The 25,244-nt window shown below is 41.5% G+C and overlaps 1 protein-coding gene across 4 annotated transcripts in view; it reads left to right on the top strand.

The window, feature by feature from the left end:
- Window positions 1-25,244, top strand: part of LOC108678172 (talin-2) — a 70,476-nt gene that overhangs the window by 19,740 nt on the left and 25,492 nt on the right. For all 4 annotated transcript variants that reach the window (XM_018166524.2, XM_018166525.2, XM_018166523.2 and 1 more), the window contains exons 2-12: window positions 9,158-9,234; window positions 15,858-16,058; window positions 16,327-16,551; window positions 16,858-17,028; window positions 19,116-19,258; window positions 19,769-19,896; window positions 20,591-20,690; window positions 20,804-21,029; window positions 21,384-21,561; window positions 21,912-22,006; window positions 23,424-23,512. In XM_018166524.2, coding sequence (XP_018022013.1) covers window positions 15,923-16,058; window positions 16,327-16,551; window positions 16,858-17,028; window positions 19,116-19,258; window positions 19,769-19,896; window positions 20,591-20,690; window positions 20,804-21,029; window positions 21,384-21,561; window positions 21,912-22,006; window positions 23,424-23,512 — 1,491 coding nt within the window. In that variant the 5' untranslated portion in view covers window positions 9,158-9,234; window positions 15,858-15,922. The remainder of the gene's footprint in view (window positions 1-9,157; window positions 9,235-15,857; window positions 16,059-16,326; window positions 16,552-16,857; window positions 17,029-19,115; window positions 19,259-19,768; window positions 19,897-20,590; window positions 20,691-20,803; window positions 21,030-21,383; window positions 21,562-21,911; window positions 22,007-23,423; window positions 23,513-25,244) is intronic.

Genomic DNA, 25,244 nt, shown 5'->3' with positions numbered 1-25,244 from the left:
GTTATTCGCGTTCACGTCAACGGAGTGGCCCAAGCGAAAAAATTATATTTTTGCGTAAATAGTCCCGATATTGATTCGACAAAATATTTTCAGGCCATTTTAGCTCCTCAGTATTTTTCATTCTCTCTAACGCGGGAGGAGCATATTTTCATCGTAAATGCCCAACTAAAATATGAATTACAAACGTTCATTGAACAGAAGAAATTACAATTTTTAATCGCTTCTGTTCTTTATTACTGCCAATACAAAATAGATCCGCTGTCGTCGGTCGTAAAGCCGGAAAAGCATTCATCTTTCGGTACCCCACCACAAAGGTAAATTATTACTAATATTAATAAGTGGCCGCATTATCTATCCAGTGACTTCAAGGCCTCCTTCAAGAAAGTGGCTGAGATTTAGAGTTTTGGTGCCAGACGTCGACTGCGCTACCATGCCATGCACCTCGCTTGCTCCCCGCTATTATAAAATATTGTCGCTCTGTTTTATGTGAAGGTCGTGTACGCAGTGGCATCTTGACACTATTTAAAAGCTGAATGGCATCACCATACTATTGAAAGGATAGGTGGCATCTCAATACTATTAATATATTTTGCTACTGTACCATCTGAGCCGCTAATTTAATGAACAACCGGAACAAAAGACTTTATATAGAAGTGAAAGTGTAACCGTTAAGGCGATAGGTAATATTACTAATATATTTCAAATTCAAATAAAAATATAACATAGAAGTTGTTGAGTTTCTTGCAGTACACGAAACAGCCTTGCCCAAATTAAGCGTTGATGCAGGTTGACCAGCGGCGCTGAGGAGCGAACAGGTGGCTCGTCACGCTGCACTGCTTCTGCGCGACCTCTGCTGCTGCTGCTGCTGCTGCTGCTGCTGCTGCTGATCTTGTTGTCCATTATTGCGACTGTGACCGCAGTCGCAGCGATTTTTGTCGCACACCACAGAAAATGTTTCAAAATTCTTTTAAATACTAAGTATAATATGCCCTTTTCCGGATAATCATTCCTTCTTTTTCCGTATATATTACTATTTTTAATGGCTGTTATTGAGGGTTTTGGCCAGGTGGTCCTGGAATATATGATCGGCATGTATACGCTCGCATTGCATTGTTTTTTCTACCTCCCGCCGTTCTTCTATTAGGCTGAACGTTGTTTCTTTTGATGCTGTGATTCGTGACTTCCATGCACGGTTTCTAGTGTTGCTGCTGCTATGTAAATATAAAAAAAAATTTGCGTTTAAAAAAAACGCGGAATTTATGAACGCTAGAAGTTAACGCGTTCATAACGTTTTGCGTGCATCAAAGTAACGTTACGTGCCGCCAAATTTAGACGTTCACGAACTGTTCATCTCAATTGTCTTGAATTTTATGTGTTATTGATGTGGATCTGAGCTAGGCGCAGATTTTAATGTCTACATAAATAACTATATTTTAATTTGTCTTTTTTTTTTCTCAGAGTAAGAAATTTATATCGACTTGTCGTGCAAATGCAAAAATTACTCTGTATTTTTATGCTTCTTTATTATTCTTTTGTATTTATTTATTCTCTATTCTCACCTAGCATTGCTTTGGATCATTCAAGCTTTCTTGAACGAATATTCTAGCGAACTGGTGTTCAGTGCAGCCACACGATGCGTGTACTCACACGTTCTCTTTGATTGCTGCATTTATATGAGGCTTTTTTGTCGGTTATCTAATTTTTACCGTTGGCCGATGTCATAATGTTTGTCTATAGTTCTATAGTACATATATTTGCTACAGAATATGGCAAAGTAGGCTTTTTATGCAATGTCAAATCTAGGTAATGTCGGTTCTCTTGGATCGTAATGTATTAAAGAAAATTGCAATTTAAGCTTGGTCAAGAAGGCGGTCGTTAGGCTGCTTTCAACTTCATTTTCCGAAATTATAGTTCGTTTTTATGAATAGATTTGATTTGAAACTATGTCCACCTCAATACGAGACAAGACTGGCGGAGCAGTGCTGAAAGTGAGAGTGGAAGGACGTGTAGGAAAGCCATCTGCACCCCGAGAGCCTGTTGCCGGCCATCGATCCATTTTCAGCCAAAATTTTCTGTGGTCTTTGCCTCAGTTTCGCTATTTTTTCTCGTGTGCGTGTGTGTTTACGAGGGATAACTTCGTGTGGCAAGTGCGATCACATGCACAAAACATCATGCAAGTTGTGCCTGTTCATTTGTGCATGTAGCAATAGACTAAACTTACTCTATAACGAGTTACAAAGATACACATAGTGGACTGTTAATTTATTATCGTACAACTCACGCTCCACGTAAAATGATCTTGAAACAACATTGTTTACAAAAGTTCAATCAATTTTATATTAACAGCAGATCCTGGGGTGAGATTGCCTTGAATCAGATCAATTAAAAATTTGATAAATTAAAATCAGATAAATTGCATCAGAAATGATCAAACTCTTGTTTTATTAGGTGACCGGTTTCTCTATGGATACGGTAATCGGTTTATCCCCCGCATCTGTGGTTGTATTCGTAACGAATAATTCTAAAGGAGAGTGAGTGCGTGGGAGAGCTGAGGAGATAACGAGGCTATATTGCTTGGGGTGGAGGGAGGATATGAGGGCAGTCCGTCTCCCTTCAGCATCACCGCACGACCCTCAGCATTGCCACACCGACCAGGCCCTTTGCAGCAGCCCTGCCTGCTGCTGCCCTTATAGCCACAAACTCATCCAAACTATTGCAGCAACAAACGCCCAGTGAGCAATTGAGCATCATGTGTTCTGTGTTAGGTAGAGCTATTTTAAATTAAATGGGCATAAAAAATGAAACGTCCAGTTATCCACAAAGTAAACTTTATATTGTGTGTCAATTGTTATGGTAAGTTATTTTAAACTATATGAACATTGAACGCCCAGTTACACAGAAATTACACTCTGTACTTCATGTTCTTTGTCTGGTAATGTTACTTATTTGAAATCTGCTCCCGCTGAGATTGAGTTCACGCCGCTGGGAGGGACTCGGCTATATTGAAATAACGAATGTTCTTGTGTGCGCTGATAACGGAAACCGTGAAGCGAATATGACCTCTTACAATTCAACTTCCGAGATTATATTATACGTTACTGATTATATGCTGGCTAATTGTCTTTTACAATATCCACAACTGATCGAGGAATTAATTACAGTGACACAATGCTTCATTTCAAGGTATTATTACACTGTGACGAACTTAACAGGTCATCGCCTTAACTATCATCAGGTGTGTTGATTTTAGCAGGTTATCATCGCTCAAGTGCATTCATTTCCCTCTTATGAATTTAAGGTCAAAATTGAAAACTATTCGCGTTGTATTTCGTATTGATACTTTGCTAAAATATCGCCCTAGCTATCGCACAGAACTGCCAGTTGAGACCTGCTTGAGCATTTATTTGCCTGCCGCCTACCGGCCTCGAGGGTTAGTAGTGAATATACCTGCTGCTCTGATTGACGATCCCGACCCCGTCTACAGCGCGCGCTGGTAAATTGATTTATATTTCATGACATCTTAGAATGCAAACGGACGAAACGGTTACAGCTGTTACGAGAAGGTGAGACTGTCCGAGTACTATAGCCAGAATTTTGTTGCGTCGAATGCAGATTGACACTATATATAAGTTCAGCATTGATTATATAATGTTTCGTACCTCCTTTTCTGCTGTTGAAGGAGCGTCATCCCTAGACGCTGTCTCAATAAAGGACTCATTGCACGTCAATTTTGGGTTTGGGTATTCTAACCACAGCAGCCATGACTGATGATTGTGCTCTCCGATTATTGACTCAAGTGTCTATTGGTGTTTTCAGCTCTGATGATTATTTATTTAGTTGCTGATGATATCTCTGGGAAAGATTGGTAACTACATTCATAGTTTTAAGTGTTTTTCTTGAATCTGCGTGTTTTGCTAGCATATTTTCTTACGTGTGGCAAGGATTTCAAAAATGTATTGCTAAGATTGAATATTTGTTACCAAGGAGTCTATAGGCATAAGATTATTTTGTGGCAGCTCTACGAGATATTTAACAAGAGCAGGTGTTTCTCGTCCCTACGCTGGGTCAAAAAGCTGTGAAGTTGACGTTCCATTCATCTACTCGACCCTCTCTAACCTCATCAACCCGGCCTTCCCCCACCTTGTCTACCCGGCCTTCTTCCCCCACCTCATCTACCCTACCTTCCTCCCCCCCCCCCATCCCGCTGGAGGAGGCAGCAATAAAGAGGCGCTACTGCCTTATGGCAAATCAAGTATATCTGCTGTAATCGCTATCGCAGTTTGCCTTATGATAAGCTGCGTATATTATTAACTTCTTATTTGCTTCCTGCCCTTCATCTTCATTAGAGCACAATGAAAGACATTCGTATCTGCTGAAAGACGAAAGAAACTCAGTTATTCAGCTAAACGTTATGGTTTGTTTAACTTTATTTACTGGATGACCGCAGAGCCAATACATAAATTTTAATTAATATTTTATTTAATTAATTTGCTATATTTTACTTCCCAATTGCTAGTTTCAAGTAATAAAGCTGTTCGAAACTGTCATCTCTCTTCCACTGTTTTTCAGCAAGAAATACGTAAATTTCGTGACTGCCTGCATGCGTCACGACTGCCATACTAATGGTCGCTTGACTGCCATACGTCGACAGCTCTTCCACACTATAACTGTGTCACAATAGCATTATATAACCCTATCAATTCTATTCTAAATCACAATTACGAGGTTTTCACACTAAACATTACATTTCCACTCAAATCAACAAGGTTGTATCTAGTTTCCGTTCAATGTTTCGTGGAACCCGCACAGGTTACTGTTCGAAGCCTATCTCTCGTAGCAATCAAGCCTATCTATACTCAAGTTTACAGTTTTCCAGATTCAAAATACCTATATATCGTTAGATGATAGGTGAAATAGCCATCCATGTTATATTCATGCCACGACCGCCGTATAATATACTCCTGTGTCAGACTTTTTTCAGTGTGACGTGTGACGGAATCCAGTCAGTTGTTGGACTCAAACACGAATGCTGTGTATGTGTGCTATATCACTTCACGTGGCACAAATGCTGTGTATGTGTTCTATTTCACTTCACGTGACACAAATGCTGTGTATGTGTTCTATTTCACTCAACGTGTCACGAATGCTGTGTATGTGTTCTATTCCACTTCACGTGTCACAAATACTGTGTATGTGTTCTATTTCACTTCACGTGACACAAATGCTGTATATGTGTTCTATTTCACTTATCGTGTCACAAATGCTGTGTATGTGTGCTATATCACTTCACGTGTCACAAATGCTGTGTATGTGTTCTATTCCACTTCACGTGTCACAAATGCTCTGTATGTGTTCCATTTCACTTCACGTGTCACAAATGCTGTATATGTGTTCCATTTCACTTCACGTGTCACAAATGCTGTGTATGTGTTCTATTCCACTTCACGTGGCACAAATGCTGTGTATGTGTTCTATTCCACTTTACGTGGCACAAATGCCACGTTTTGTTCTATAGTATGTGTTTTATTTCACTCTTGGTAGCGCTGCAGGGCCGAGCGTCTCTGCCGCGCACAGTACGGGGTGGGGGCGGCGGCCGCTGCGATCCATACGAGGCTGCTGCCGCGTCGTCCTGGCGCCGCTCGTGCCATTGCGCTCCTCTCCCGCCACCGCCGCCGCTGTTGCTGCTGCTAGTGGTGGTGGCGGTGGTGTTTTTTTTGTGGTGGTGGTGGTCTTGGTGGTGGTGCTGTTACTGCCGTTGTTTCTGCGATCCTTTCACGCCGCCGCCGCCGCCGCTGTTGCTGCTGCTAGTGGTGGTGGTGGTGGCGGCGGTGGCGGCGGTGTTTTTTTTTGTGGTGGTGGTCTTGGTGGTGATGCTGTTACTGCAGTTGTTATTGCGATCTTTTCACGCCGCCACCGCTGTTGCTGCTGCTACTCGTGGTGTTGCAGGTAGTGCTATTACTGCTGCTGCTATTTCGCGCCTCTCATGCCGTCGCCATTGTTACTGTTGCTGCTGCTAGTGGTGGTGTTTCGGTGGTGCTATTAATGCTGCTGTTATTGTGCTCCTTTCCTCCCGCCGCTGGGGGTGGTGGTGGAGGTGTTAGGGCTGTGACTGCGACTGCTGTTACTGCTGATGCCATTTCTCTGTTCTCCCTCCGTCGTCGACTCTGCTACTGCTATTAGTGCTGATGCTTCTTATAGTAGTTTTGGTGTGCTGCTGTGACTGCCTACTGTATTGCTGACAGTTAAGCTGTTTCGGCGCTAGAGCAGCTACTGTTGCTTCTGTGGTCTGCTCTGGTGGTCTTCAGTGCTCTATTACACCTCTAGTTTCGATGTGGCCAGTAGATGGGATTAAGTACGATACCTATCTCAATAACATACGTTGAAATATTCTCTTATCCCTACGCACACTGATATAGTACAACACGTACACTTACGTGTATGTCATGGCAGATTGTGCTCGTAATCTAGTCTGAGGAAACCCTTTAGTGATAAGATGCAGTAGTACCAGTCGCGCATCTGCGACGCTCACGTCTCTCTCCTGCCATCGTTCGTCATAGCAAGCGAGTGCAGCCTCTTTTGATTCACTAACAATCTGGAAATATGGTACACTGATATTTTTTTAAGCAGCCAGTGCTCTTGTGGTAGATTAAAGGGATCTTCATAATGTTATGATCAATTCTTAAAGCCAAATTGGCGCATCGTCGTTGTCTAAATGCGTGTACCGGCGTTATCAAGATAATGTGCCCCTGTGATGCTAGTGCCATCAACCAATTGTGACTACGAGACCAGCTTGCAAGATGCTCTCTGAAGTGTGTCATGTGTTGTAAGAATCATTAAGTGTGTCATGTGTACGAATCAAGTGTTTCATGTTCATTTATGTTCATTTACTCTGTTTATATAGCTGAAGTTTACTTCACTTGTTAACTGACCTCGAGATTGAAGAAGGCTGATGCTATACCACATATTCTTCTTATGTTGATATTGATTTAAGATCATCACTCAGATGCTCAATATTTCGAAATGTCAGGAGCCTAGTCATGCTGCCTCCGAGTTACACAATATTCTCTTCAGACAAACCCCACATCGAAAGCTAAACTGTAAACTCTTGGAAGAAGTCGCTCATATCCTAAGTTCTTTATCTAGATTTATTCTAAAACATATTCTCAAATATTATCTGCATTCTGGATAGTAAGAGTTCCAGCAATAGTGATGTGTGCTGGGGTTTGGCCTTTCAGACATTCAGTGAAACCTGTGATAGCGAACGCCTGCACTTACGGACAACGACCGAAAATTTCGCAAAAATTGTGATCAATGACCAACGACGAGCGATGCCTGACATCAGTACGGATCCCGCGCACACACAGTTTAAGGCTTGGAACGAATGATTATGACTTACATTCATTGTTGTTGGAAATTTATTTCGTCTTATACGAACCTCCATTTCCAGGAATTTGTTGCAGTCTATGAATAATGTATAATTAATTGAATATATTTATTGACATACGGTATTATCTATACCTACATATTTTCTAGTTGTTCATGCCAATCGTGGCTACAGTTTGTACGATTTAGCCATAGCTGCTCCAGCTCGTGCTGCCTCACCTGGTGCTGCAGCTGCATGTGCTGCCGTGACGCAGGCGCTGTAGCTGCGTGCGTTTGCCGTGACTGCTGCAGCTGCAGGTGCTGCCGTGACGCAGGCGTTGTAGCTGCGTGCGTTTGCCGTGACTGCTACAGCTGCAGGTGCTGCCGTGACGCAGGCGTTGTAGCTGCGTGCGTTTGCCGTGACTGCTTCTGCTGCAGCTGCAGGTGCTGCCGTGACGCAGGCGTTGTAGCTGCGTGCGTTTGCCGTGACTGCTGCAGCTGCAGGTGCTGCCGTGACGCAGGCGCTGTAGCTGCGTACGGGACCGAGGCAGGAAACATATCCTCTTGTGATAGCTTCTTTCAGGTGCCGCACCTGTACCGAACAGATTACGCTCAGTATCTGCTCTGAATATACTCCTATAGATTTCGAAACTGTATGCTTCAAGTGTTTATTCAAGTGTTAATGTTATCCTATCATCCTATCATTATAGTATGGCAAAATGTAATTTGTATAAATTGATGGCTAAAAATGAATTTTATTTACATTTCTTCTTGTTTGATTTCAACGAGTCGAATTTTTCGCTGGTGTTGGTCAATCGAAAAGTAATTTTCCGAGTCGTAAAGGCTGCGGTGGCAACTTCGTGGCCACATCACGTACGGCACTGAACAAATTTTACCTAAATAAACTTGTGATATTAAGGAATTGGAAACCATTGGGTACGTTTAGAAGTTATCTTCGGAGACTAAATTATATTTCGTTTTTTTCCTGACCTTTATTGTCGTTTTTGTCCGCTGTCTTTTAATGCTTCCCGGAATTTAATGCTTTAAAGGAATTTTGGTTTCAAAATATTATTTATAGCCTAGCCAGTTATCGGACATTCAATTGGTTATTTGTGGCTTGATGTTATTAAATTTGTTATCAATATATCTACATAACCTGGTCAGCGTTTGCCAACGTAACTGCGTTGTCGCCCTCGATGGGGGCGAGGTGAAAACGCGGGCAATGCCAGGAGTGTTTCGGGTGACAGGATGTTGTGCGGGGCTGTAGAGTTGGCTGTCCCTATGGGGAGTTGGCGCACCATGCAAACGACGTTGGAACAACGTTGATTCAACGTCAGATGTCTTGGGAGGGTAGTTGTCCCTCTGGTGAGCGTTGAGGCTAGAGGAGTGCAATTTAACCCTCTACACATTGGGACTCGCGTTGTAAACAATATAATGTTGTGCTGATGGCGCTTTGTATTGGGGATAGAGACATTAAGGCGGTGTGAAATAATTCTTCGTATGTGTTATGTTACCATACATTGAAAAGTATTTCAGGTGTTCCTACATGTTAAGACGATGGGTTCAGCCAATCACTGGCCGCTTCTCAAGCTGAACCCACCAATTACAGACGAGAAATCGGGCGCTACGTGTACTTAAGCCGCTACATGTATATATTAACCACTTCGATTACGTAATTCGCTGCGTGAACTTATAAGCGACTTTCGATAGAACGGTTCCTGGTGTTAATTGAAATTTAATATAATTAATTAATTAACATTGCCGTCTTGTTGAGCCCTGGACTTTTTGTGTGCAGGGACGCAGGAACAGTGCTGACGCTCGCAACGGTCACAACGTCTATCGAGTGTAGCACGTCTCCATATTAAATATAAGGTGAGCTTTGTAGGTCTTGTAACTAATGAATGTGAATTATCTGGCTCACTGTTTGGGTATCACGAACATAATTGTTGTGTTTCCTGGCGTAACCGACAAATCCTATTGGTTATCATAGTGGTGAAAAACGCAGCTATTAAGTGTTACTGTCTATCGTCTATCATCGTTAATTGCAGCATCGTCAGGTTAAATTCAGCTGGTGAATGAGTTTAACTATTATTGCCAGGTGAGTTAAGCGCAGCTGGTGTAAGCTAGTGACTAGCGTTACCAGTCATGCTGCTAGCGTGCTCCAGTGGTCTGAATCACTGGAGGTGCCACTGCTAGTGTACGCTAGTGACTATCATCACTAGTGATGCCACTGCTAGTGTGCGCTAGTGACTATCATCACTAGTGATGCCACTGCTAGTGTGCGCTAGCGACTATCATCTCAAGTGATGCCACTGCTAGTGTGCGCTAGCGACTATCATCACTAGTGATGCCACTGCTAGTGTGTGCTGGTGGTTATCATCTCTAGTGATGCCACTGCTAGTGTGCCCCAGTGGTCATAATCACTAGTAATATCACTAGTAGTGTACCCTATTGGTTATCATCACTAGTGATGACACAGCCAGTCGAGGTAATGTGTTCCAAATTTGTGTTGGCGCCGCTGTAGCAAAATCCAAAATTCGTGTGCCAATGAGCGCGCTGGGCTGAGGGCGCGGGGGTGGCACGGCGCTCTCGGCGCCAGACGTCCTCGGCCGCTCCGCCAATGAGCGGCTGTCGCCAGCGTGACCACGCCTTCCTAGCTTTTCTTATTAATTCACTTGCTGGATTATTTTTTCGTGTTCTGGAAGCACGAGGGTGGGTGAAAAGACAGGCTGGCGGTGAGCATCTTTTAGTGTTTTGTTCTGTTCAAGGAAACGCAATTACTATCAGGGAACTGCTCCTGAGAAAATGTTGCTGCTTCTGCTGCTCCTTTCCCCTCGCGCTGCACTGACGGACGACCACGGCCTCTCGCCCTCGCAACCGGCGTCCGCTCCTTTCAGCCGCCCTCTCTTCTTTCCCTCACATTACTGCCTTTCCTATACACTGCGTTCCTGTTCATTTCCGCACTCTTATACCCTCGTTCTCTGTTGTTTTTCTTCATTCTCCACATTTCTCCTCTTCATGCGGTATGCCTACAATCCATCATAACTCTACATGTACTATTTACTAACAGTTCGCTCGAGGGCGCCGTTAAATGTGAAGCCGTTGCTAAAACGCTTTCAATGATGCCGTAAAGGTTGACGTTTATTTTCTAGAATTTCAAAAGCTTGTGTTGGATTACATTTTTTTAAATCTGCACATGAATATTGGAGTCAACCTAACCACTCGTCTGGTCTTTGCTTTGTATAAAAATTCATCATTTCTATTTGAGTAACAACTCTAGAATTATGGAAGAAAGCTTGAATTTTATTCTATTCATAAGCTATTCGTTCAAATACATAAGTCGGAAATTTATATTCAAAATTATACAAAACAGGCAAGAAATCGACACTCCCAACTTCACTAGCGAGCAGGAATGATTTATGGCCGATCTTACTTCCGACGGGAATTTCTTACCCGATGATAACATCTATCACTAGCCTCGCTCTATTGCTTGCTGCTGAGGCTCACTGGTCCGTGCTGGCAGCGCGACCAGCATATCAGTGCAGATCTTTGTGCTGCGTCTCTAATGCACTTCCAAATTGCGTGGCATTTACAACCTGATATTGAAACAACATGATTTAACTTATGACATTCAATTTTAAATGTGCATTTATTAGCTCTGTCTAATTTATCGCGCGTTGAGACAAGACTTTCCCCAATTCTTGTTTCAAAATGATACATTTTTTATTTCATACGTCATCTCCTGAATTTCAGTGAATTATATACTACCGGCTTTAATTCAGTGACAGAATCGTCACATTGAATGATTACTGAAAATTAATGTTTTCCGGATATGTTTCTTGTGTTGTTTCGCTGAATTAGTCTTCATTTGTTGACTAAACGGACTGCGCTTCTCAATTAATTCAGTTATTTAGAGGACGTAAGCCCAAAAATTCATGTCCTTTGAAGTTCTATTTCATCTGTAAATATTTTTCAACAGCGTATGATAATCTGATAGTACTGCAGTACGCTCCTAATTGCATGGTGCTGTTCTACCGCCACTAGAAGCCGTCGGTCGTTTCCTCGAGCAGCCCTGCTGCTGGAGCAGCAGTTTTTTATTTGACCGTCACACACTCCTGTTCCCCCTTCCGTCTGTTCACCTTCCCCCTGTTCCCCTTCCGTCTGCTCGCCTTCCCCGCCCCGCCAAGAACTCCCTCTCCTCCTGAACCTCGTTGTCCCTCCCTCAAGTGGCGTCCCGAGGTCCCGCGCTGCACAGTCCCGCAGTCCCAGTCTGGCCTGGCGCGTCGCCGCTTCTCCCCTCACTCGGTCTTGCAGAGCAACCCTCGCTCTACACCCTCACTTGCGCCTCACATACGCTCACACGCCACACTTCGTCCTCCACACTTGACTTTTGCGAGTAATCTTCCATTAGTATTGCTCACCTCAGGCTAACATTCCCATCATACATGTAGTTCGAAAAAGGTCTTATCAGCCTGCATATTTTTACTACGTGTTAAAAATGCGACTAACAGTTGAGTAAAGTCTTTCAAAGGAGTGATAGTTTTACACGATTTAATTCGCGTTCCATATGATTTAATGTACCAATATTGCGTGTCTACTGGAGACGTACAAATTGCAACCAAATGTAATTCCCGCAAAGTTTGCTGTAACTAATTCTAATTTGTACTCGTCACTTGAGCGTGACCACACTTTGTATGCACGGCACCCCCTTCTATCGTGTCGTGTAGCAGCGGCGACATTCCATTTTTCACTGCTAATTGACACGCTCCATACGTTGCCTGTACTCGGACACCGATACCCTGCATGACAAGGTTTCAGTTGTCGCTACCTCGGCGCCTCGTATTTGTTAACGCTAATTGATCCACTTTTATGAATTAGAAACAGCATCGTTGCTTGTTTCAATGATAGAAATGTTTCTATTAATTATAATTCCCTCAAATATCCCCTTTGTGAATTCCTCCTGAATCCTTAATTGAATACATTTGCTTATCACCTTACCTTTTTATCCGAATTTAGATCCTAACTTCCTATTCCTACTGCATCGTTATCCTTCTCTTATTCTCAGTTTTTAACCTACAGTCTGTAAATACCTCTGGGTATTCACATACCCTCTAAATAATGTTCATTACCAACACCCTAATCCTTAACTACAATTACCTGCACCTTTATCCCCAACTACAATTACCTACACCTTGATCCTTAACGACAATTACCTACACCCTAATCCTCACCTACAATTACCTACACCTTGATCCTTAACTACAATTCCGCCTGCACACTCCTGACCCCAGCATCGCTCTTGACCCGATCCTCCTTGATCCTTACCTAGAACCTGACCTTCCCTCGTGACCTGTGTGATATTTGTGCCGTGGCAAAAAAAATCCTGATTGGTGCTTTTCTTGAGTGATATTTTGAACAGATATTTATTTCGTGGTATTTAACGCAAGTCTGGTCGAGGAAAACACTGATTATGTTTTAATTATTTTTCCTTAGATAAAATGAGGAGATACTGTCGCCTATTGTAATTTCATTTGCTAGAATAATTTTGCAATGCGGTCGTCCAACTTACCAGTGTTCTCTTACTGCGCGTATTCAATTCGAGTTGATCCTTTCAAATTAACTTATTTGTTCATGGCTCTATTGACGTATTTTTGCAATCGCGAATTCAAATTTCGGACATTATGCGTTTCCGTCTATAACCGATTTTTTTTATATTCTCCGAGCTCAATACGAGTTCTCAGCCCTGCGAGTCGAGGCCGGCCTCCGTATTGTAACCATAACTCGCCTCGCTACATCAGTTCCCTAACTTAAAACACACCGAGAGAATTGTAACTCATTCGGATTACCAGTTCCTTCTTAAGTACAGATAAAATGTTAGCTGTAAACAGTGTTCCATTTCGGTTCATTTCGGTCTAGTCCTTCAGCTGATATATTGAGCGTAAATTAAGAGAACTTACATAGGATTAATAAAGGACGATGAGCAAACGATTCACCATTAAGCCAATTCACTAATCTCATCGTGGCTCTGAGAGGACAATTCTCACAAGAAAACTTTATGCAAATGTTGTTCAGAATACTGAATTCAATTTTGTTACGTTTTGTATTAGCTTGATAGTAAAATAGCCGTCCTGAGCACATTCATACATTTTTGTGGACACTCCAGTTAACCCACAACTGACTGGAACAAGTACAGAAACTTGCGATAGAATTAGTCATTCAGTCCAGCCAACGATCGCTAAATCTTTGACCAAGTTAGTCATTTTTCACGACGATGTTCTCTATTACGAAATTATTTTACCAATTAGAAGCTCAGACTTACTATTAGAACATTGTCCATAATTACAGCCATATTCACTGTAGCATGTACTGGTCGCCATGCGATCGTCTCAGCGGAGCTGGACTCCCCTTAACTCTAAATGCTGGACGGCGCCAGGGCGTCGGCCTATGCCGCCATGGGCCTACGTTTGCTATCGAGATAGTGATTGTGTTGCCTAGACTGAGAGCAGCTCTCGCTGACGCTTGGTAGGCCTTAAATTGCCTTGCGCTAACTACCCTCGATCTGGTTGAAGCTGTTGAGTCTTCTGTGCACTGAACGGGTGAGTAATGATATGCATTTTTTAATTCTTTAAATGCACGGTTAGTAGCCGATGATGGAATAAGGTTAGCTTCCCAGCTATAATGTCGTGAAAACCGAATTTTTGACTGCATACTTCAAATGGGGGCTGCATTGGACGTCAATGTGAATTGTTATTTATTATTTCTTAACTGAAATAATATTATTATTTTCTATCTGAAATGCTATGTCGTATCTTATCACACGGGAAATCTCGTTCTCTAATACCTTTTATATCATGGCTCGTATTTAAGAGTAACGCGAGGGATTTAATTTTAAACTTGTTTGATTTCCTGTTATGCGATCCTGACTGGAAATAATTTTGTAATTCGTATTTTTTTATTCCTTTATTGTTATCTTTTATTATTATTTAATTCTTATATATTCCCATATTTTTTCACCGACTCTCGATTCATTTGTTATTATTACCGGCGTCGATTAATTGGCAATTTGAGATATTATTTATTTCACCAAAAATTTATTGATTGCCCAAAATTTGACGAGGATTTATTTTCTATGAAAACTTTTTGTTGGATCACTGCTTTTACAGTAGACGTGCATTGTACATAATTCTCATTTTGCTAACATTTTTATATACTTCTCTTCCGTTCTCTGTTTGAATGTTTTGCAAGGCTCCTTGAAAATTTATCCACGCATTTTATTGGTTAGCTATAGTTACGCTTCAGATTTTGCCCAAGGAAAAAATTTTGATAAATAATATTTTTTGGTAAAATATCACTCGTTTTTTTATCAACTTCTTTTCCATGCATTTTCGGCGATGTTCTGATCTGATCTTCGCCAATTCCTTCAAAGTTTTTCGTCGTGATGAAAATACAATATTTAGTTTTATTCTATTGACTGTGACGTGGTAATTACAAATCTTGTGTGATTCCTACACAAATTTTTGTTTACTGTGAAAAAACTATTCCAGTTAGCCATGAATTTGTTCTTGAACAACGCTATCATATCCGGCATTAAAATATCGTGGCGCTGGTGACAATCGTATCCTGTCTTCACTATTTTGATAATTTTTATACGTTTATTCGGAACATTCTAATCAGTTCCCTCACAAATTGTATGCTCCAGCAACACTTCATTCACAAAACATGAACGATTTGGCATCCAAATTATACATTCACTCATTTAAATCAAATTTGGGCAGGAATTGCGAAGTGATAAGTATGCAAATTTGCTCGCTTACTTTTTACTTTGGCTTACATTGCCGTAAATCTTGTGTAATTGAACTCAAGGAGATTCAAGTCCTATTTTCTTGCTTAAAACTTTAGTGCTTGAAGACAATTTTTTTGGGTCCCTAATACGTTCCGACACCGGGGGCCTTAGCGGCTGATTCCACTTGATTGGTAGCCTGCTGGCCGCTCCACATGACGCTAGTCTAATTGCAGCATTCACTGAATAACGGCGCTTTCGGTGTAAAACTTCGCTTAAAGTCTTTTTTCCTGTACATGTTTATTCCTATGATTTATTGGATACGTGAAAATAAAAATTGAAAAATTGGTCTATGAAAATATTTTGAGTTAATAAATCATAAAGTTATATATGATAAAAGGTGCAGTGAAACGTTTTTTTGTGATTTTCCTGTTAATGTAGACCCTAGTGTCACGCTTGGTTTGAGAAGACTACCTGACTACTGTTAGCTTTCTGTTCGCTCATTCATCTACAGGAATTATTGTCGATTTTCTGGAAGTCTGACAATCAATATGGATAAATATAAGTCGCATTTTGCGCTTTTTCTGTGTCAATTTTTTCTTTCGATGCTCTAGAAAGCGTATTAAATTTCTGTCATTTAAATATTACATTACATCATTTAAAATTTGCATTCATTAATTTGTATTTTATTTTAACGATGTCTATCTGTGCGCAGGTAAGGCCGTGTTGCAGTGAAGTCAAGTGCAATTATCTGCCAACATCGTGCCATCCACCGGCGCCATGACTGCGATATCGCTGAAGGTTGACGTGCCGGAGCAAAGCGTCACAAAAGTCATTCAGTTCTTCCTGAACACCACAGCCTACGATGCCTGCAAGGTCATCAGGGAGAAGATCACCGACACTAACCTTGGGCTAGGTACTTTAAACTTCTGAACAGTTAGCTTACTTAGCTAGCAAGAATTCACGTAGCTTTTAATTAAAACATAAAATTCAAGCCCATGAAAAGTGAGAGTAAAAATTTTACTGTTACGAGTTACTTGAAAAATTTATTACTTACAAACTCTTGTTTGGATGAGCTCGTCTCTGTTGGATATATGTAATATATAACGTAATTTGAGTATCAAAATAACGTAATTTGATATGATTAATATAGCTTTGAGTAAAATGTCATATTTTGATCGCAGCGAAAGACTACGGGCTGTTCATACCTGGCGAAGACAACTCGGGAGTATGGATGGAGCCGACGCGCTGTCTGAGCTTCTACAACGTGAAGCCGAACGACAACGTGCAATATCGTCGCAAGATGCGCCAGCTTAAAGTGCGCATGCTCGACGGCGCTGTTAAGACGCTCATGGTCGACGACAGCGCCCTCGTGGCGCACCTCATGGTCAACATCTGCACTAAAATTGGTTAGAATTGCTTCCGTTCCGTTAAATTGCTTCCATTCCCTTGAATTGCTTCCATTCCCTTGAATTGCTTCCGTTTCGTTAAATTTCAAACAAACTTTCCATGCTCAAAATGCCTGATTGTTTGTGAATGTGGCAGTAACCTTAGAATCACGAGGTTATTAATCTAATTGCAAAATTTTGAAAAAAATGATGCTTGTTTCAATCGGAATTATTATATGGTGATGAACACGCAGACCGACAAGATTTGTTTTATATCATATAATATATGTAGGTATATGTACAATGTCAACTCTTTATTGCTCGCAGGTATCATGAACCACGAAGAATACAGTCTCGTGAACGAGACCGAGCCGCCGGAGCTGGAGCACAAGCCCAACTACGGCACGCTCACGCTCAAGAGGAAGATCAAGGACGGGGACAAGGAGCGAGATATTAAGATGGAGAACCTCAAGAAGAAGCTCAAAACTGATGATGAGAGTGAGTAATGAGATGTGTCATCAGTATGCCTTGGTCTTTCGGCTCATTTTTGCGCATTTTCTCATTTATATTTGCTCATTTTTAGCGCATTTTCTCATTTATGGAAAAAAGGCGCTATTGTGCTCGCCATGTCCGTCCGTCTGTCGGTCTGTCCGTCCGTCCGTCCGTGACTTCACGTTTTCATCGACGAGAAAATGCGCTCTCTGTCACTCACTGAGTTTCATTTTTTACATGTGGTATATTGATGAGATGAGTTTCTTGTGTAGGTAAAAATATGTTTGTTCCAAGGACTACTACACACAGGACATGCATAGCCTATGTCCAGCCTCTGCTAGCAGAGGCGATCGCCTACACTATGAAAATGCTGTTGTTTTAGTGTAAAACTGGCAAAAAGTCTATGGTTCTGACCAAGGACTACTACACACATTGTAATACTATTGTATGAAACAATTATGGGCATATCATTTGTTGATGCCACTAAAACAACAGCATTTTCATAGTGTAGGCGATCGCCTCTGCTAGCAGAGGCTGGACATAGGCTATGCATGTCCTGTGTGTAGTAGTCCTTGGTTTGTTCATAAGCTTAGCCGCGGCAAAAAATAGTGGAAGAAGTCGTGTCTTTAATATACTTTTAGATGATATTTAAGTGTGCGAGTTTGCTTGAATGTATGCAGTCTCTCTTGGTTTCGTGGGCGCAATTGTGAGGAGCAGATATTATTGCGGTTTCTTTACAAGTTGCACATGAGAAGCATATCTACGTATGTTAAACTCGTCTCTAAATTTGACTTCTCTTTTATGGACCGTGATTCCATAGGAACGGCGGGCAATCCTCGCTACCTGCATGAGTAGCCAGGTTCCCAATATACCCAATGAGCGCCGGTTGCTCTACTCTATGAACTACTAGCTTTAAATGAGCTTTGGGTATATAATGCAGCTAGTTCAACTAGTTGAAGGAAATTTTCACTGTTCCTTTTACCACTTTTTACTAACCCCTCTGCATATTAAAAGCGGGTTTACGACCCTAAGATTTGACTAAAGTTCCTTTTTCTATAGATGTTTTGCTAATGTGTTTTAAGTACGGTATTGCACAAGTTTTTTCAGTATTGCTAATAAGTGCTGTATCAGCTGAACGCTGATACTATCGGTGAAGTGCGGTACTGTCGGGCTCTAGGCCGCCAAATTCCTCCTTGGGCGAAACTCTTACGTCACTACGGGCTGACTAATACACGACTGAGTCTTGGTCCCTACTCTCTTCGGCATCTTCTCCTCGCTGTTGCTCAAGTTTGCGTTTAGGGACTCCACTTTGGGTATCCATCTGCATACCGGAAGTGATGGTAAACTATTGGCTCGTTTGAGAGCAAGAAGAAAGGTCCGCACTGTCCTCATCAGAGAGTTGCTTTTTGCTGATGATACAACTCTCTCTTCCCATGCCGAAGAGTTTCTACAAAGGCTGATCGGCTGCTTTGCCAACGCCTGCAGGGAGTTCGGCCTGACAATCAGCATCAGGAATACCAACTTCATGGGTCAGGACTTTTTAGCGCCACCATCTATCACCATTGACGGTGAACAGCGCGAAGTCGCCGAGCATTCCACCTACCTTTGCTCTAACATCAGCAACAACTTGACCGTCGATAGCGATATTGACAAGAGGATGGCCAAGCGGCATGTGTGATGGGCAGACTGAAAGAAAGGGTCAATCAAGCGGATAATGCAAAACACCAAGTTTGAAGTGTACCAGACAAGTCCAGACATGCATCCTTAGTACCCTTCTGTATGGCGGCGAAACCTGGACCACGTACGCTAAACAGGAAAACCGCCTAGAGTGGTTCCACCGCATCCTTAACATCACATGGGAAGACAGGGTCGTTTAACACAGCTTTTTCGGAACAAGCCGGTACAATGAGCATGCATCTCCTCATTTTCTTACACGTGGTATTTCATTCCATCCTTATTTTCTTACAAGGGTATATTGATGTCACCGGAGTTTAAACCAACTATATGTAAAGATCACGCACAGTGTGTTGTATTTGTAGTGGAATAGTTTTGATATGTTTACGTATATTAAGATATTATTTATATGTGATCAGTTAATTGGCTGGACCACGGCAAGACGCTGAGAGAACAAGGCATCACCGAGAACGAGACGGTGCTGCTGAAGCGCAAGTATTTCTTCTCGGACCGCAACATCACCTCGAGCGACCCCGTGCAGCTGAACCTCCTCTACGTACAGGTCAGCTCACGCTCACCATCTTCTGTGTTTTTTTGTGAGGTGTTACTTTATTGTTACATCTAATTTTTACAGCCACACAAAAAACTTTACATAGTATTAGTTTACGAGCTAAAGGTTTTCAATGACGTGGTATGTTTGAGGCAAGTACATATTTCTAGAATCGCAAACAATTATGTAAGAATTCCGTCTCAAGATAAGTTAATGAAATCAAAGGTTTGAATGATCATCTTGTCTAGCTGTTGAGTGTAAAGCACATTTAATTGTCCTGATGTCGGGTTAGCGTACAAACAACATTGAATTTGGCCTTCTGGCATAGTCCATGCATAGATAGAATGTGTGGTAGCATAGGTTACTCCCTCTAATTGAAACGCAAGTCAAAGAACGATGATTGACATCTTTAACAATGATTTGGCTTGTTAAAGTCCGTACGAAATCAAGAACTTGAATTTAGACTAGAATTTATGATGTATTTCTTTACTTAATGAAAACTAATAAAGTCACATATTGCAGTGCCGCGACGCCATCGTTGGAGGAGCTCACCCAGTGCCCCTGGAGACGGCGTGTCAGTTCGCCGGCATTCAGTGCCAGATTCAGTTCGGCGACTACGACGAGAACAGACACCGCGCCGGCTTCCTCGAGTGAGTGCTTCCCTTGCGCTATGAAAGTATGCAGAATTTTACCCGTCACTGTGTGCCTTGAATTGATATTTGTCTATGGAAGTTAACAGTTTGTGATTAACATTTTCATCGAATTTATCTTGCTCTATGACAGTATGCAGAGTTTTACGTCACTGTGTTCCATAAATTGATCTTGGTCTATTGGAAGTAATCAGTTTTTATTGAACATTTTCATAGAATTGATCTTGCTCTATGAAAGTATGCATAGTTTTACCCGTCACTGTGTGTCATGAATTGATCCTAGTGTATGGAAGTAAACAGTTTTTAATGAACATGTTCGTCAAATAAATCTTGCTCTATGAATGTATGCAGAGTTTTTACTGTAAACGTTTCTTGAACATATGTGAAACTGCACGATGACCGCTTGAAGCTATATATAATTTCATACTTTTTGGGAACCAGTTTTTGGTTACATTCAGTTACTTTTTTTACAACGATCTGATGTGACACATGAATAAATGTTAAGTGTCGTATGTTGGCAGTGTTGACGTTCACTCGCAGATCGCTGGAAAAAGTAATAATTGTACCAATTGTTTTCTATGATATTTTCGGCCGAACAATGTTTTTGTTATAGCTAGCGTAACTGATAAGTTGTCTCACCTGTAGTACTGCTATCATTTTGAAGCAATTGTAATTGTTTCTTGTTCCTGCACAGCCTGAAGGAGCTGTTGCCGCAGAGCTACGTCAAAACCAAGGGCGTGGAGAAGAAAATCTACCGCTTCCACGCGCAGTGTAAACACAAAAGCGAGCTCGATGTGAGTTATTTCCATCCTTTGATCAAGAGTTTAATAAATGTTCGCGTTATTTAATGTAGTATGTTTTTCCCCGGATTGTCCGCAGCAATTTAACAACGTTTTTATGCTTCCAGGCCAAAGTAGACTACGTGGAACTGGCTCGCTCGTTGTCGACCTACGGCACCACCTTCTTCCTCGTCAAAGAGAAGATGAAGGGCAAGAACAAACTGACGCCTCGCCTGCTGGGGGTGACGAAGGAGAACGTCCTCAGGCTCGACGAAAAGACTAAGGAGATCATGAAGACGTGGCCCCTGACCACCGTGCGACGATGGGCGGCCTCTCCCAACACCTTCACTCTCGGTACGTTCAGCTGTGGTCTGATTTAATTAATTTAATTTGAAGGCTGCGTTCTCTATGCTCGATTGTTAATAAGCTCGCGGTGACCGAGTGGTTAGATCATAAAAGATTGGAGCAGTGAGTTGGAGGTTCGAAACGATTGACGACAAGCAACTGGTTGTGAAAATCTGCTCTATATCGGCCAAGTGAACGTGTGATTGTGAACTGGTGACGGGACAACATTGCCTGTTAAATGCTGACACTACGCAATATTCAGTTGTATTCACTCATTATTATTTCCGTGTATAGTATGAAAGGGAAAGGGTGTATGAATTCGTTGCTCTAGTTCTGCTCTGATTTTGATTGCTTCACATGCAGACTTCGGCGACTACTCGGACTCGTACTACTCGGTACAGACGCCGGAGGGAGAGCAGATATCAGCCCTCATCGCTGGCTACATCGACATCATCTTGAAGAAGCGCAACGCTGCTGACCACATCGGCATCGAGGGGGACGACGGCAGCGCCATGTTGGAAGACAATGTCGCCCCCAACAAGTGCGTACGAAATCATTGTCGCTCCCCGAAGTTTAGATTTATCATTTGCGCTCATAAGATAATGCCAATAATTTCGAGCTAGTGAATGGTATCATTTATTCATATCATTCTTTTGCAGAATTTCAATTATTCGGTTTAACGAATATAATTATATTTCATTGGCATGTGAGAAAACCCATTTCTACTTTAAGTGCTTTGTGAGAAAACCCTTTTATACTTTAACACACAAACAGCGTAAGCCCCAGATCATTCAAGCATTTTAAGTAAACGAACTGTAGAGTTGTTATATTATTGTATTAGCTTTCCTCGCGACTAAATACCGAGCTGTAACCTGCCCTGCCTCTGACCAGGGCGACCATCATCCAGCACCAGGAGAGCGGCCACCACCTTCACTCTGACGTCGAGTCTCTGTCCAAGCCTGGCATTATGATACCCGGCGCTAATGGTGACTATCAACTAACATTTTAAGCGATCAACTATAAATTACCTACTCATTTTTCAATGAATCAATTTATATTTATTTTTCCTTGTCTTTCTTAAATTTTTGCGATCCAAAGATTGATCATAAACCTATGAATATTGAACTTGAATTTGTATATCATTTTTAAGCAATTTTATGAACCGAAATATTACGTAGTTGACATTAATGTAAACATTTTCCAGAACAATTTGAATCTTTAACATCGTTCAAAATGTGTTTTCTCGATTTAGTTTCCTGAGTGTCATAACCGTAACGAATATGCGTACAAGAGTCCATTGAATAGTTATTTTAAGAAATAAATACTGAATGAAGTTGCTAAGCATGACAGAGCTTGCATCGACCGCAGCACGACTCTAAAGCGCCACTGCCGGGTCCAGCTCTATTGTCGCTACTTCATGGGTCCTTAACTCGTACAACATCCTAATATTATCATTATATAAGCTCTTATGGATTATCCGATAGAATTATTAGGCTATTTCATGTGATTATTGGTCATAATCTAGAATTATAGAAATTGACGTTAGTTCAATTACAAGAACGTGCCATTAGCCACGCACTCTCAAAGGATTAAGTGTACTTCGACTGATTAACTCTTGACTGAAGTTTGGCTGAGTGACTGTCAACTGAATTTCTTTCTGTAGCTCGATTAAGCGCATGAAAAAGAACATTAACAGAAAGCCAGAATTATTGGCAACAGTTACTGGATCTCATAGAGTATTCAATAAACTAATATGAACGCTCATGCCTTACACGACATCGTTTTATACTATCACGAAAGATGTTCTATCGCAACGTAATTATCGCAAACGAATCTAATCGAGAGGTCTGCCAAGCTACGAATGACTAGACAATTTCTATCAATCGTTAGCATAAGCCACATAACTGTTTAGTTATTTATGACTAGTCTTATTTTAATGCATTCATTGCCTGAAGTGCCTTAATGCGGCAATAAGGCTGGACTTCATTTTAGTTCCATACTGTAAACAGATCGTGATGTGAGTAACCTGTCAGAACAGCCTATGCATCGCTTCATGTTTTGTTATTGTTGTGTCGTCGCTTAAACATCGTTGTTGCTAGTGTCTAGGTCGTATAAATATTTTTTTATAGTTAGCTAGTTATCAATTCTTTTAAAGCTATCAGATTTTTTAGAGCTATCAGATTATTTTAAAGCTATCAGTTTCTATAAAAGCTTTTCTTAAGCTTTTGTATCTAATTTGCGCTTGTTTTCTCGACCTCGTTCGTAAGCGCGTCATAATAGCTAGACTCGAAATAATTCCATCACTCCGAGGGATTTGTGGCACCGCGCAACGCTCAATAACTGGCCCCTGAACACTCGCATTCCCCATCCTTAATTTCCCTCCCCATGGTCGGGTGTTTGCAGGTCCCCAGAACATCAGCCGAGGAACTTTACCAGGCGCTAAGGTGGGGGCGTTCGTGGGGCAGGTCAACAGGGCGCACCACCCCCCGTCGGTAAGCTGAGCCCCCCACCCCCCATTTCCCCCTAAGATTTTGTCCTTTGTAAAATACGGCTATTGAACCCGCGTATTTAAGACGCTGTGTGTGAATATTCTCGGGGCGTTGAATTTGGTGGTCGCTAGAATGCCATCAATCTCACTAACTAATTAAGCTTACAATTATCTGCTTATTTAACCATCATTAACGAGGGAAAATTCTTTGATTTGTATGGGGCATCATTTTCCCCTCTGTGTTGCCTGGGAGTGCTTCAGCATCGCACTAACACTCGTCGTCTTCAGTAATGCTTCTACAGGGTGCGGCGCGGGAACTTACTTATTTGAATTGCGCGCCACGTGGCGGCCATTAGTCCTAGGAAGGTGGCGCCATGCGCAATATGGTGCGCGGGCTATGAAGTTTTTCGTCCACTCAGTTCAGTTGCGACCATGCAGTGGTCGAGAGAGGAGCGCGCGTTCGCAGTCTCTGTCTACTTTTCTAGTGTGATCTCGTCTGACAAAATGTATTGAACAGCATGGAGGTCACCTACAAGATGTAATATTCAAGAATTAAACTTGTAAGTAAACCCAACGAAACTTTAAATGTAGCTCTTTGTAAAAAAGAAAGAATTAAAACGCTATCTTTAATACTTTTTACTTTGTGATTTTTTTAAAAGAGTAAGTTCCCACGCCGCACCCTGTACAATAAATCATTCCGTGCTTAACTAAATATCAAACATTATTTAAGAAGTTCGTTCTGCGAGCAGCGTGTGCGGAAGACTCGATTTATATTCCCTTCTCAACTGACGAGAAGACTTGAATCGTCTCGAACAACATATTTATTCCTTGAAACGTCTACTAATGCGTAAGATGATGTATGATTTGCAGTAGAAATGTATGTCTTTTCTGTATCTGCTATTCGGGTGAAAAGTCATGGTGTGTATGAGAAATGAAAATAAAATAAGAATCCCCATGAAACGCGGTCGATTTACGTAGCTAAATACATAACTAGTTTCGTGTTCATAGAAGCGCCGTTAACGTTTTCAGCATGCTTCTCGGCGATGTTTTAAATGCTCTTTTCATTTTGCTGCAATTAAAATCTTTTGAATTTTCTTACTTTTCTCTAACCAAGTTTCTCTTTACTCCTTTATTTTAGTTCACTCGTTCACTAACGATTTTCCAAATGTTACCTTTATTTAAGTGCTTCTTGCCGCCCTTGTTCTCAGTCCTGTAAAGAATCTGCATGTGCCTTCTTACTAACAGTACACGTGGCTTCAAAACTTCCATGCTTTCTGATATTTTATCTCAGCTTCGACGGAAGGTAATGTGCTCCATTTGCCATGCTAATAAGGTTAAATTATTCGTAAACTTATAGGAAATCAAAGAATGAATTCCTCATTTAAAGCACGCATTTTTTGAACAAGTATGAATGTAATAATAAGTAATGAGCGTCATGTACACTGTCCTCCTAGTTTCAACTCATGCAAACAGATGAAAAAAATGCTCACATTGGCTGCTATTTATTGCTAGGTTTTATTGCTCCAGTTGTCAAATTCCCCTTTCCATTTCATTTATTGACTAATTATAATAGATAATTGTGCAGTGTGCACTGCTTTGAATGAGGAAGTCTCGATCGCTGCAATGTTTGCCTGTGTTGCTCTAAGTAGCGTAGTGACGAACATGACGAGCAACGCTATGTTCCTAGCATTTGTTTCACTCTGGTTTTCTCTTTCATTGCAAGCCTCGCGTTTGGG

This window comes from Hyalella azteca, unplaced genomic scaffold (genome assembly GCF_000764305.2).
Source record: "Hyalella azteca isolate HAZT.00-mixed unplaced genomic scaffold, Hazt_2.0.2 contig2554, whole genome shotgun sequence".
NCBI classification, from domain to species: domain Eukaryota; kingdom Metazoa; phylum Arthropoda; class Malacostraca; order Amphipoda; family Hyalellidae; genus Hyalella; species Hyalella azteca.
The sequence above is the reverse complement of the archived record's forward strand: the minus strand, read 5'-3'. Positions and strand labels throughout refer to the sequence as shown.